At 37.6% G+C, this 15076-nt stretch overlaps 1 protein-coding gene across 12 annotated transcripts in view; it reads left to right on the forward strand.

Moving 5' to 3' along the window:
- Positions 1-11136, forward strand: part of Syt14 (synaptotagmin 14) — a 243251-nt gene extending 232115 nt beyond the window's left edge. For 9 of the 12 annotated variants that reach the window (XM_087194213.1, XM_004862011.3, XM_087194205.1 and 6 more), the window contains 2 exons: positions 1174-1230; positions 2475-11136. In XM_087194213.1, coding sequence (XP_087050339.1) covers positions 1174-1230; positions 2475-2788 — 371 coding nt within the window. In that variant the 3' untranslated portion in view covers positions 2789-11136. The remainder of the gene's footprint in view (positions 1-1173; positions 1231-2474) is intronic. The other 3 variants (XM_004862012.3, XM_087194206.1, XM_087194208.1) reach the window with 2 other exon arrangements.
- The last annotated feature ends 3940 nt before the right edge of the window (positions 11137-15076 follow it).

Below are 15076 nucleotides of genomic sequence, written 5' to 3' on the forward strand. Positions count from 1 at the left end.
AAGAAGCCATTCCTAGAATGAACAGACTAGGAAGTGGGACTTGATATCTTCATTCATACGGCCTGGGATACAACCTGTATGAGAAAGATTTGTGAATGAAAGATGACCACTCAGGGTCCCTGCCACAGCAAGCGCCCTCCCGGACTGAGACACCTGGATGCAAAGACGCCGCTGAGCACTGCACATCAAGCATCCCTTGAGGTCACAATGAGCCACAAGCTCTCGGCTTGCTACTCATGCTTTAGCTAATAGCTGAGTGATTTGTTTTGCAAAGTGCTTCACTGGTGATGTTAAAGAGTAGCAGAGTGATACTCTGACATAAATAGAGAAACAGGAATCAGAACTGAAAAGGAACAAAGGCAGGGTTGGATGTAAATAACTAAGGAAAGGTTATCATCCAAGCACAGAATCAGTCTTTCCTCTGGGATTGGATTATAGCACTTGCCATTATTTTAGAATTAGTCAGTATAAAGTTGATTAATAATGTTAGCCAGAAAATAACTAGTAAGTAAATATGAGTCAATTTTTAAATGATTATATGAAAGTAGGATATTTATATAGTAAAATGCAAGACAGTTCCATTAATTTGTTCTAAACTGTGTATATTACGTAAGATTCTTGCCTTTCATATATATCTAGGTTTAAGTTTTGAATACGTTATAAATGGAATAATCCCAATTTTATCCAAAGAAACTATAGCAGCATTCAAGAGCAAACATTGTGATAGCTGTATTTTATTTTGCATAACTTAATTTCATATTATATTGGGAGTAATAAAACTATTTGAAATATTAAATATTGCATGGATGAACTTAAAATTTAGTATAACAATAATGATAATCCTATAATGACTTTTAGTCAGTCTTTTATATCTGATGATTTGCATGATTCTATGTTCAATGTGCTTTAGATCAAGAGGGTATCATTATAAAGATGTCCCCCTTTAAAACAGTGTAATTTTTAAGATTACACAATGACTTAAAATTTTTCATTCCATGAAATTTACCCAACAACCTTTGTTCAACCCTCTACCTGAATTAAAATGCTGAAGCTCTGTGTTTGCCACGCCCGTGAACAGTGTTTCCTCTTTAATTCTGACCTTTGACCCTCTTTCACCCAGTGATTGACATCTGGTCATTATTTCTTTTACTGCTTTCCACCCCCTGTTGTCAGATGGACTGTTCTGTTGTCTAAAACACTTGATAGGTGGACAGGTTTATATAATCCGAGGTGAGTTCTTGTAGAGGCTAATTGGATGTTGTCTTTTCATGCAAAAACAAAATACCCTAAAACTTGCCAGCAGTGAAGCTGTCCACCATGTTGGTTTCCGAAAAAATGCACATTTATTATCTGTGGTACTTGAAGTAAAACTAACTTAGAATATATCTCTGATTATGGATGATGGTATTCGGAGTATCTATAAAATAAGCAAAACTTTTTGGAATAAAAGTTCTTATTTTTCCATTTGTATTTTGATTTATGCAACAGAAACATGTCATGAGAAACATGGCAATTGCCTTTAAAGTTAATTGAAATCTCAATGTGAAGTACACATGATGGATCAACATGCTGAGGATCATTTGCATGAGTCTGTTTAAGAACTCAAAAGCAGTTTGTAAGAGAGGATTTATCTCCCATGATACAATCAGTCAATGAAATGTTAAGTTCACTTTGTACACCAAACATCACATCAATTTCTTTTATATCTCATAAAAATAGTTAAGATATCATACTTAAAAATTCACATTAAATTGTGCCTAAAAGAAACCCTATAGTGTTTATTTGAGCTACCCCAAAAAGCACATTAAATGTACTCTTGCATGAAACCAGGAGAAAGTTTTACTTGGTTTTCTAAACTTTGAACCCTTAATGCATTTGGCTTCATTTTAGCCCTTAAACGTTTTAAAAATATATTTAAAAACCACATCCATGCAGAGATTTTTTTGACATTTCATCCTACGCTGTTTTGATGTCATCTTTGCATTCTTGTCTCCCTCTTCTCCTCTTTGTCATTTGCCTTCATTTCTATTTGTCTGTTTATTCTTACTCTCTGAAAACACAGTGGAATGCTTTCCAGTGTTGTGGCTAATTGAGCTTGCTAAGTGTTTATTAATGCCGTGGTGTCCTGCTGGTGGAGCTAAATGCTACAGTGATGGTGGGGTGGTCGTGGGAGGTCCGGTGGGTGGAGGGCGGGAAGGATTATGAGGTATACCTTTAAATTCTATCATGTAGAGATAGTGAGGGGAGGAGATTATTAGTCCCAAAACATTTTTGGCCTACATAGCATTCTCTGTACTTGGCACATTTTATGAGCACGTACATCAAACTGGAATTTGTTAAATTTCTATTAAACATGGTATACACCATATCCTTATAAGTCTAAATACTTAATATTCTTAGCACTTACTATGAGAAATTGTTCTGAGTTTGTTTCAAATGATATTTGCGGTATGTTGGTGTCTTTTCCCCTTTAGATACATATGTTAAGTTAACTCTGCTGAACTCCATGGGTCAAGAGATGTCCAAATGCAAAACGTCCATCCGCAGAGGGCAGCCAAATCCAGTGTACAAGGAAACTTTCGTGTTCCAAGTGGCCCTTTTCCAGCTGTCTGATGTAACGCTTATCCTGTCTGTGTATAACAAGCGCAGCATGAAGAGGAAAGAGATGATAGGCTGGATCTCTCTGGGTCTGAACAGCTCAGGGGAGGAGGAGCTCAGTCACTGGACTGAGATGAAGGAGTCCAAAGGCCAGCAGGTGTGCAGGTGGCACGCGTTACTGGAGTCCTGACGGCTGGGTGGGGCGGGCGTCCCCCGGGCAGGCTGTCGGCGGACCCCGCACTGTTGTGCTCACCTGGCCACCACCAGAAGAGCTCGTTCGGAGAGTCCTGTCCAGCGTTCTGCCAAAGGCTTTAAACTCCGTGGGAAGAGCATCAGCTGCTGACCCAAATGAGTGCCCTGGGTGGTGGAGCCGGCTGACAAAACTGAGAAAGGACGTTACTGTTGAACAAACAGTCCTCCAGGGATTTAACAGCTCACTTTTGATTTGAGGTTACTTTTACTTTAGCAAAACAGCCAGCAATTTCATGGGAGATTATATGATTTGGGTTATAACACTATTTTAGTATCACCCTTCATAGCATCTGTAAAACGTATTTTGACTGGCAGGTCCCTGGTGTTTCTAAGGGGAAGGAGATCACCATGCTATCTGATGGTGAAGGGTTTCAATCACATAGAAAATTGTTTTTATTTCTGATAAAATTTTTTTTTGTACCCTTAGTTTTATTGTGTCTCATTTCCTTTCCATAGCACAAAATCTAAGTGGAAGCACGCATTCATTTTCATAAAGGAATTTTTAAGGTGTTTTTAAGTTTATGTCTTCATTTGCCTCTGCTTTTCTCCAAAGAGACCAAGTCAAGTCCTGGTCCCTTGCAAGTCTTTTAGACAGGTTGTACTGTAGAACTATGGAACTTCCCATTGGAAGCACCTCCTGTATTCTTGTATTCCAGTGTAGGAAGCCAGTAGAGGCCTACTTCGATTTAGAATTTCTTCCATGATTGACTCTTTACAATTGTAGCAATGTGGGAAAAAAATGAAGCAAACTGGAAAATACAGTAGATAAGCTGTTGAAAATTGAAAACAATTCCAGTTAAAGAAAACTTTATCTGGTCTGAGTGTTTAACACTGCAAAATCTAAGTAAGAAGCTCTTCTTTAAATCTTCATTAAACTGAAGAATTTATATTGTGATGTGAAGACTCCAGCTCTCAGTCTGATTCAGAAGATCAAGTTAGAAACAGTTCTGAGATTCCTTACAAAGTTTCCAGTGACTTGTGACTCGATTTTAAGAACTTTACAGATAATGTTCTTTAACGTGATGTCATCTGTGCCTTTCCTGTACGTGAAATTTGCTCATACAGCTTGGTGGTTGTATTTGCAAAATTCGGCCTTTGATTTTTATAAATGTAAAGATTCCTCAGAACAGTGTCACCAGACCTTTAGTTCCTGGAAAGTATGCGATTGTATAATGTACTAATTTTTTTAATGGCAAAGCACTTTCATTTGTTGTTTTTATATTTAGGAACTGATTAATCAGGAATATTATAAGCTATTTTCTTTTTAATTTTGCTTCTTACCTATTATATAATTTTATTCACATACTTTATTAGAGTGCATTTTATATATATGAAAGACGTTTTCTTTTTTTTCTCATTTCTAGTTAAACTAGACAAAAATGTACTACTTACCAATTACTAAAAAGTAGTGTATCATTTTTCCTAGTCCCAGTTAAGTACTATATATTATGCAAGCTAGAACTTCTTATTGTCATAATAACAAAACCATGCATAGATATTATTACTTCAGCTTGGCTCTATTGAAAGGCCTTAAAAGAATCCCAAAAGACCATTAACTCCTATAATTTTTAGTTTAACAAAGGGCAGCTCTGTGGTTTCATACACATGAGTTATAAGGAAAGATGGAAATGGCACCATGAACCTTAAGAATGTATGCTACAGAGTTGCATTTAAGTTGAATGAAAATTCATCCTTCGTTGTTATATCAATGAGATTTTTCTAGGATTTCTTTATTAATGAGTTGGGTTATCGAGTTAGAACATGAATTGGATAGTAAAATACCTCACTTAAGTATTAAGAGGGCATGTAGCTTTTACTGGGAAACCAGATTTAGGCACTTCACGACATGGTTACCTTTCCTGTCTTTCAAACAACTGTCTGCATTGTCAACAACTGGTGTCTTCCTCATAACAAGCATTACCATCTTATTTGTGGCTGTCACAAAGCTTAATCAAATGCATTATGAAGACCATGTTGGTGCTTTCACCTTTAATGAGAAAAAGACTTTAACTGTTATTTGTTAAATCTACCTTTCTTCAGACTATGCCTCTAGCTGTGTGTGTGATTTGACGTACTCTTAGGGATTCATCACATATGAGTATGAAAACTTTCATGGCCTAAAAGAATCAAATTTTTAAAAAAATTTCAGGAAACACCCTCCTTCCACCCAACCCTCAAGTCCTCAAAGATTATAAATTCTCTGTGTGTGTATCTGTTGTCACAGTTGTACCTGCATTTCACACACAATATATTTATGTCCATGTATGATATGGATCTGTAAAGGCTTTTTCAGATAACTGAATAGAAAAACATTTGTTGAGTTTATAGATTATGTTTCTCCTGTCATACGATTACTAGATACTATGTTTGGTTTTAGGTGCTATTTGCTTCCATTTTCCTCCATACACAGCAAAATATACATCTTTCTTTCCCCCTGGGCATTGACACAACTTAGAGTAATTAGAGTAAAATGGTCTTTTTTCCTTTAGAAAAACGTTAAATAGGTTCAGGAGACCCACTCGGCTCTCCTTAATCTAGTGTATGAGACAGTGCTGATGTTTTTTGTGTGCTTGAATTCATACAAAATCTTAAGGGCAAAACCTTGTATCTCAGTAATTCTGGCAAATAGGGGCCCACTGGGCAGACGGTGTTGACCCAGAAACTTGAGAAAGACAGCTCACTTTCTTGTTCTGCCAGAGTCCCCTAAACCTTATGTCCGATGACCCAAACATGGCAGCCCGTGGCGCTTGCAGGTCTCCTCCTGGAATTGCGCCCTTGCAATGGAGCTGCAGAGTGTCGGTGTTCGTTACTGCCCACGAGACAGAGTAGATTTCAAATCAGTAGACAAGTTTCTTAGTGTAGTAGTATCCTCCCTGTCAGAAGTCCTCACGTACTATCCACATTTTGTTTGAAGCCATTTGCATATTATCATACACATTCAGTGGCTCAACAGTGTTGTGTCTGACAAAAATAATAAATTGGACCACAATTTTAAAAAGACAAGCCCGAGTTCGATCCCTGGTACCAAAATAAAAATAAAATTAAGAATAAAGAGAAGCCAATGGAAAACCATCTAAACCACCCTGATTAAGCTACACATTTTAACTCCAGGCCTAGAAGGGCAGCTGTATCAGCCTGTGCAGATGCCTGGGCTGTATATTAAGTCACTGGCTTCCTTTCTTGGATCGGGGAATCCACACCAGCGGGAGAGGGAATAGAATGGATGGTGTCTCCAGAAGGAAGGCAGACGGGGAGGCCAGGTGCCATCACGGTGAAATAACTTTAGGTGAACTGAAAAATAGGTAGGCTTCGCAAAATATACACCCTGGATGCCACGAGAACAGTCCCTGTTCAGATATGAATAGAAATACAGATCTGTTCACATAAAATTACTGCTTACCTACATAGACTAGACAGTTTATAGGGAAATTCACATTGATAGTTATTAGCCACAAGTTTCATTTCTTGTTTTCTTTCCAGTCCTCATTCATCTGTGACTGACACTGGAAGTAGGCATCACTGTCATTATCACAAACCAAACTTATTTTTGAGCACAAGTTTAAGCATGATTCAAAGCATTTTTAAAACAAATTTTAGAACATCATCGGCACCCTTCAAATGTGTAACAAGGCTGATGTAATAGCTACAATTTACTAACGACCTAGGACAATGATTTATTATTTTGACCCCACAGCACTCTATGAGATATTATCAGCATTTATCAGTGAAGAAGTTGTGGTAAAGCAAGGCCAAGCAGACTTTCCTAAGTCATGCACTCTGTAACTGATAGAACCGGGGCGAGAACCCAGGTACACATAATTCTGAAACCCAGACTGCACACATTACAGCTGCAAAAAAAAAAAGGAACAACATTTATTGTATCAGTAACTGAATGTCAGAATGAGGTGAGAATTTGTTTTCTTCTCAGAACACAAATAGTACTTTTGTGTCGTACTTTGTAATGATTTTTACTTTTGAAGATTTGGAGGTAATTCACCCTGTTCTGCTTTTTGACCACTTTGGGGAATACGAGGTATTTCAATCGTACCCTGCGAAGAGGACAGCTGTTTCCCCTGGACCACTTTGCACGCCGCCAGTGGTGAGGAGGGACTGGCCTCCTCTACTTACCGCAGCCCACAGCTCTGTTAGGGTTCTCTAAGATCTGGCAGGAACTGCAGCCAGGTTTGCTGCATAGCTCTCTTTCCCCTTGCGTAGCAGTGCCTCATCCTGTTGTCTGTCTGTGCCCTGCTGGTCACAGTAAGCCCACAATATTGAATCGAACTAAATTCTTTATGGAAGAAATCTGTAATCTTGTTAGGTAAGTTCCATTGTGTATGAATCTGTTTTCTGCATGGATTCGTTTTCCTTCATTTCATGTAGATTTATAAGCGGACCAGCTGTGCACCATGTGCTGTTCTAGGGACTACAGATCAGAGGTATGAGATTGGTTGGAGTCTTTGCCCTTTGGGGGCTGTGCTCTAAGGTGGGGAGGAGCCAGAGTGGTGTGATTTCACTGTAGCGTAGCGAGGTGTTAACACGAAGTGTGCAGAGAGCACTGTTGGCTTTATTAGAAAAGTACAACATGGAATTCGGAAAAATCTTCCTGGAGGAAATAACACCTGTGTTGGAACTTAACGAATGAGTATGAGTCAGGCTCCCATCAAACTCCAGGACGAAATATAAAATAGTTCCCAAAGAAGGGTAAGTTAAAGAATTATCTTGAGTGCTTAATTTGTATTTGAAAACTCCACCTGCAAAGATTTATTCCACCTGGAAGGAAGGCCCGGAATCTAGATTTTGTTTAGCTCCTCGCTCAGGAAATCTTGTCTGAGAGGAACAGGCAGAGTTATGTACATAGAATCATCGATCGCGATGTTTTGTTGCCTACAGATTAAGCCTTTTAAGTGTGAGCGATGAAAGGGTTAAGACTGAGGTTAGTGCTGCTGATCATTTTCTTGTGCTTCCTTAAAAAGAAATATCGTGGAAAAATTAAGATGAGTGCCTGTCCATTTACATTCAGGATAACAAAATGTCCCTTGGTGTAGTAAACATATTATATTGGTTTTATGATTCTGGAGCATTTCATTCATTTATGCAAATACTTCCCACTGAATTGTCTTTACAGTGATAGATACAAGGCTAAGCATCTGTGGAGGTATGTAAGTAGTGCTCTCCGTGCGCCCTGTAAGTGCAGTTGGCCTGGCCTCTTAAGCACGCGTACAATGGCAGTGGTAGGCAGTGGTTCGTATTTTGGTGTGCAGCCAGCCTTCTGCTCCTCCTCCCAAGCTGTCTCCCTTGTCTCGTGCTGTCAGATAAGCGGTCATTTTACCACTTCTGCTCTGGTCTCTGTTTTGATTGCCTTGTTCTTCCTCAGGGTTCTTTCTGTCCAACAGCAACAGATACAGTAGTCTCACCTCCCCTGAAGATAAGTGCCGTGGATAAGCACATCAGAGTTTCTATTTCCCCTCATCTCAGTGTGGCCACGGTTCCATCCCTCATAGAATACTTTGCATTACACTTTGAAAGCTCTTTCCCCCCACGAAGATCTGTAATAAGCACACTAAGAAGAGAGTTTATCCGTGTTTTTCAAATCATACTGCTGTGGAAGTAGGCTGCTTTGTGACTGCTGATGTATTAGTGCTTAATCTAGTCATAGTTTGAGGTTAGATTAATATCTTAAAGTGATAGAGTTTGACAGGCTAGGATAATCAGTTAATTATAAAAATGGATGTTTTCTTTTCCTCCCTAGACTGGTATGGATCTTTTGTTAAGTAGCATTTGTTTCTTTCTTCCTCCCTGCCTTTTCCCTCTAATTCCTACATGCACACACTGGACCCCAGCTGAGCAGGACCAATACAGGAGGGATACTTTGACCCTTCTGCCTTACACATGGATCGGACAGTGTGAGGACAGAGAGGCAGCCTCAGAGAGCACAGAGCGAGCAGCAGTACCTCCCACCGCACAAGGCCCACTGCAGACACTGTCACTGTGTCATCTTGGATGTTGTATGGGCTGGAGCACAGAGCGAGGCTGACTCGGCCTGCCAAAATGCAGGGCATGGTTTTATTGTAGAATTTCAACCTCTTAGAACGTGAAAATTTCTAAATAATTATGAGAACAAAGTCACTGCTGTGCCGGTAGCTGGACGTTGTGTTTGACATGATTTCACGATCAACTTGATAATCTCAATCTTAAACTGGTTTATTTTAGGGCCCTTGCTTTATTATTCTGATTATCAGTAAACATAGTTTGGTATTATCTGATATTTGAGTGTGTCTTTTAAGTATTCAAGACTACTTTTAAAAAGAAAAGCCTTAACACCTTTCTGTTGACTTCTTTGACATGTGGTCTTTCATCTGCCAGTGTGTTTAAAATGAATACCAAAGAGATGACACACAATATTCCATTATACTGAAAAATAACTTTCCAAAACTGTGTATTATGATTTGTCAATTTTAAGCATGTATATTCAGATGTCACTCATCTTCATTTCTATAAACAGTTAAATGTGATTTTGGTTTAATAATAGGAATTTCCCCCTTGTCTTTCTCTTCGCCGTCCACATGTGGTTGAAGGCAGATGCCTGGACCTCATTGAAGCCTTCCCTTGTCAGCTGCTCAATGTGCCCGCCTGCCCGGCCGCAGAGTTGCTAGTATGACCAAACCGTTCACCTCCTCAAGGCATTTATACTCATCCCTGCCCAGAACCTGTATTAACAGGCATATAGAAGCCCCGGGGGGGAAAGGCCCCTCCCGGGCGGCCTTGGCCCTCTGAGCCCTGACACGGGTGGCACCTGGTACCTGCCTGGCTTCAGTCAGCGAAGCCCTGGCCCAGCTTGTGAACGCAGAGCCGCAGTCCGGATGTCTCAGTGTCTCCTCTTGATGCCCCTCGCCCTCCCTTGAGCTAGCACATTCTCTATTTCAGATTTTGTGAGAAGGGGTTTAAAACCTCTAAGTTTTATAATTTCACGTATTTCTTTAAACAGACAATTTTTAAAAATAGAAAACAAATAAATTGAAATAAATGCCATAGAGTCCTGGGGGATGTTCTATTTAGGGCAGTCTTTTTCAGATAAATATTGAGAAAATTCACAATATTCTGTCATTATATCTGAGTTGTTTGAGGAGAGACCAGGGTAGCTTTGGCCCATAAATTGGCTTTATTTAAGTATTTAAGTGTATTTGAATAATTATTTGAAGCACAGCTAGAAATTAATGGTGATACTTCCAAAGACATTTTGATGTCATATATATAACTAAGTTTACCAATGGAAAAACTCTAGTAGTGACTTGCATTTAAAAATTACTCTATTATGTTTTTGCATAATTTATTAAAATAAAATAACCTTTGCTTTTGTGATGAACATAGTGGCGACAGTTTTGAGGAATCTTTAAAACTGACATAAAAATATAGCCACATTTTGGCTAGATTTTGCTAGAATTTTGAAATAAGAAAGTATGTAAGTATTACTTTTCGGTTATATTAGTCTTGAAGAATAGTTATTATATGAATTTTAAGAGTCTTGAACTTGTTGGGATCTATTCTTTTTCTAAAACTCAAGAGGCTCATTACTGCTCAATACTCTTGCATTGTGCTTTATTTCTCAAAATAATGTAATTTTTATAAAAACTCAATTAGTGGAATCTTTTATTCAGTATTTCCTTACTCTGTCTTCTCCCTCCCTCCTTCCATCCTGTACCCCCTTCCTATTTCTTTCATTTTTCTGAGGCAAGAAGCTTCCTTAATAGTATAGTTTCTACAGAGCTTTCCTACTTATTTTTCTAATAATGGATATAACAGTGCGATGAAGTTTAAATGCTCTGTGAGCAAAATTCTACCACACAACTTGACGAAGTACATTGCTGTGGTCTCGAACTGTCTCCAGCATATTTGGTAGTGATTCTAAACCATTAATGGACCTTACTAACACACACGAGTGTCTGTGGTTACCAACAGTGTTGTGCTATTGTCACATATTAATTTGCCTATTTGGTCAAAAACATAAACAGAGTGCATAAGCAGTCCATGTTATAGAATGAGCATATATCTGATTGTTTTCATGTAATTGAAAATGTGCTGTGTGTTGCATTTTATTCTCATTCCTCCTTTTCTATGATCTATACACCGATTGTCTCGGTGCCTTTTTCCTTTTGTATAATTATATTATATAAAGAAATTGCTGACCTCTGTGTAAACAATGTAAAAAATGTTAAAACTACTATTCCAAGGAGATTTTAATGCCAGTTTAATTTTCCAGAGAATAAATTTTGTGTGAGTTAAAAATTACTTTTCTTCACCTTTATGTTCACATTTTAGTACTCGAGTGGGTAAACATCTGACTTCTCTGATGATAATACATAAAAATAGTTCTAATTCTTATCACTGACAAGTGTCATTTGACACTCACACAAAATAAACTGACATCAATTATGTAAACAAATATCAAATGGGTATATGTAGGGTTATTAAGATCTTAAGCTTTAACAGAATCTCATTTAAAGTGCTATAAAATATTGCTATCAAAATGTTTGAATCACTTTTCTTTAATTCTAAGTCACATCTGACACCAAAAGAAAATAGACTCCACACATAAACATTTTTAAATAACAAGAATAAAGCTAAGTAGCTTTAAAATAGTCTCAGTATCTTTACCTGGAAGCCCTGTTATACAGCTTGCTCTTTCATTTAATGTGGACTTTTCATCTTCATATTAGTATTGTACTATTGTTTAACAATATTGCTTTTATTTGGCAACAGTAGTCTGTTGATTTTTAATTCTTTTTTATTAGACAGTTGTTTCCCAAAGACCTGGAGTGTAGGTACTTTTCATATTTCATTATCTTGTCCATTTTGTTGCCAGCAAGAAAGATTTATAACAACCAGTTTAACAAGTATGTTTTGCATATGAAAAAGAATTTAAACATTTGGTGTTCTAAAATTGAGAAAAATTAAAGTTGCTACATCATCTCATCTCTGATTATTTTTGCATTTTTAGCTCCATAAATAAACCAGAGTCTTTTTAAAGCAAAAATGGATTCATAATGTCATCTCCAACTACACTTTAAGTAGTTTGTATCATCTAGTACTTGCTGTTTAATTCTTAGCCCCTTCAAACATTTTGTGCTTTCGTTATGAAATCATTTCAGGCAAAAATAACAGACTTGCTTACAAATGTTCACAAAAAGTGTTCTGAATTGTAAACATGGTCTCAGAGATAATTTATTAGTTATTTAGTACTTTCAGAAAAATCATTTATAGGGCTGGGGATTTAGCTCAGTGGTTTCACCGCCTGCTGCGCAAGCGCAAAGACTCGAGTTCGATCCCCGGTACCAAAAAAAAAAAAAATCATTTTTATCTAGGTCAAGGCTTATTGTCTTTCAAAGAACTGCAGTTGATATAAATTCCAGCAGAAAATAGCTATGTCTGCATTCTTGTTAGCAAATCACTAAGTTACCACATTCTGTTGTTACAAAAGCATTTAGGTAGTTATTCTTCATAACATGTTATTATACATGTACTTAAGATTAGGTTTTAATTGCAAATTATTTGGAACTGCTTTCATCTCAAGTATGCAAAGTAATATTTAAGTCAACTTTTTCTTTCCATAGATTATCAAAATATTCCATGATGTTTCCCATTTGAAAATAAAGTCCTTCCCGATTTAAAAATAAAAGGACTCAGTAAAATGTGTGAAATACTTTGGTTAGTACTTGGTAATGAATTTTATAAGTATAATACACTAAATGCTTCTATGTATTGAATGCCAGATAAACAGGGACAAATTAAGTTCTGTGTCACTTCACACCGGGATGTGTCTGAGAAATGTGTAGCTAGGCAGTGTCACCATCGTGTGAAGACACAGCCGAGCTTCCGGAGTGTCTGCAGCCTCAAGCATTCAAGCAGCAGTGGCTGAGCGCTCTCGGTGCTTTGTCCCTGGCCAGCGACTGGCTTAGCCAGGTGTTCAGACGCGGGCCATTCACACAGGTGTGGGGGGGGTCTCAGCTGCTGTTGTCATCTGCGGCTCTCACAGGTGCAATAAACAGTTTCCGGGAGTGTTTTCATTGGTGAGGTGTCTTCAGATTTTTGCCCACTTTTAATTAATTTGTTGGCTTAATGTTCAGTTTTAGGAGTTCTGTGCATATTTTGGACACACGTCTTTTATCAGACATGATTTTCTCCTCACCGTGGGGCGTCTTTCCATTCTCTTAACCATGTTTTTCACAGAGCAAAAGTGTTGATTTTAATAAAATTCAACTAATCCTTTTTTTTCTTTCGTGGGTTGTGCTTTTGATACTTATCTAAAATATCACCAAACATATTTTTTGAGGATTTTTGCACCTATGTTCATGAGAAATATTAGTGTGTAGTTTCTTCCTTTGTAAAGCCATATCTAGTTCCAGAATTGGGCCTTGTAGAACAAAGAGTATTCTTCCTATGTCTAGTTTGTGGAAGAATTTGTAGAGAAATGGTTTCTTTTTTTAAATGTCTGGTAAAAATCTGTCTATAAAACCATGTCGGTCTGGTGCTTTCTCTTTTTTCTGGAGGTTATTAATTATGTATTTAATTTTTTAGATGCAGACAGGCTGATTTACATTATCTACTTTTTGTGTCAGTTTTTGATACATTGTGTCTTTAAAGAAATGGATTCATTTCATCCAAGTTGCCAACCCTACAAACATATGTTCATAATATGCCATTACTACCCTTTAATGTCTATGCTATCAGTGACAATGGCCTTTCTTTCATTTCTAATAATGTGTGTCTCCCACCCCTGTTTGGCCTAACTAGAACTTTGCCAATTTTATTGATATTTTCAGAGAAAAAATTTTTGGTTTTGGCAGTTTGGTCTATTGATTTCATGTTTTCAATTTCATTTATTTCAATTCTTTCTTCCCTTCCTTCCTTCCTTCCTTCCTTCCTTCCTTCCTTTCTTTCCCAGGGATCAAACTCAGGACCTTCCACTTGCGAGGCAGGCATGGTGCCACTGAGCTACATCCTCAGCCCTAACTTTATTTCTTTTCTGCTTACTTTAGGCTTAAATTGTTCTTTCTCTAATTTTCTAAGGTGGAAACTTAAGAGCTTGATTATACAAGTTACTTCTTCTCTAATATGTTCATTTTAAGCTTTAAATTTCCCTTTGTCCCTAGGTTCACTGTCCTCTACAAACGATGATATATTTTTTTCATTTTTATTTAATTCAAATATTTTGAAATATTTTTTAAAATTTTCCGGAGGCCTCTCTGACCCAAATATTATTTATAAGTTTGTCATGTAACTTCCAAATCAAGAAGAGTAGTATTTTAAGAATTTGAATGACAGTATCCAAGCTCTTAACATGTTGAAGTTGAGCCAGAAGTTTTTGGAAGGTTTTAGCCACCTGAGCCTGTTTTCTCATCAGGAAGTACAACTTAATTAACACAGAATTATAATTTTTTTCTTCTGAGACAGGGTCTTGCTGTGTAGTCCAGGCTCACCCTGAACTCACTATGAAGGGTAGGCTGGTGTCAGATTTGTAACCCTCCTGCCTCAGCCTCCTGAGTGCTGGAATTGCAGATGTGTGCCACCACACCCAGCAGTATTATGACTTTGAATTAAGTGGGTTGACTGGATCAAGTTATCTAGCACTTAATAAATGTTCCTATAGTTTCATTTCCATCTTTTCATGCTTTTACCGGAAGAACACTCATTATTTTTAGCATGATCACTTCATGTGTAAGGGACATTATTGAATCAGCCATCACTCTGTTGCCATCAATAAATGTATTTTCCAGGCTTCCCATTCTCCAGATCCTTTTGAACTGTGTGACACCCTTAATCTATGAAGTCAGAACCTTTCCTCTCGTGAGATAAGGGTCTGAGTGTGATAAAGGCTCACTTTACAAGTCTGTGTTTTGTGCCACTTATCTTGTTCTTTATTTTTTAATCACAAAATCACTGCGATGAATCGATTTTAGTTATAAACAAACTGAGCACAACTGTTTTTACCCCGTATTATTTTGAGAATTATTTTTACCCACGAGGTAATATTTGGATACAGTTGCTTGTAAGCTGTACAGTAAGGAAGATTTTTGAGCACCCAGAACAGTTCCTCTCTGTGTTACTTGGAGAGAGTCACACATCATTCCACACGGACATCCAGAAAGTCTAAAAGCAAAAATATGTTAAACTTCAGTGGAGACATTTTGGAGAAATCAATAACAGTACTCAGACTCTTTACGATGAATGT

The sequence above is a fragment of the Heterocephalus glaber genome, unplaced genomic scaffold, assembly GCF_053883595.1.
Source record: "Heterocephalus glaber isolate CG9 unplaced genomic scaffold, H.glaber_assembly_v1.0 deba00001600, whole genome shotgun sequence".
In the NCBI taxonomy this organism is placed as follows: Eukaryota; Metazoa; Chordata; class Mammalia; order Rodentia; family Bathyergidae; genus Heterocephalus; species Heterocephalus glaber.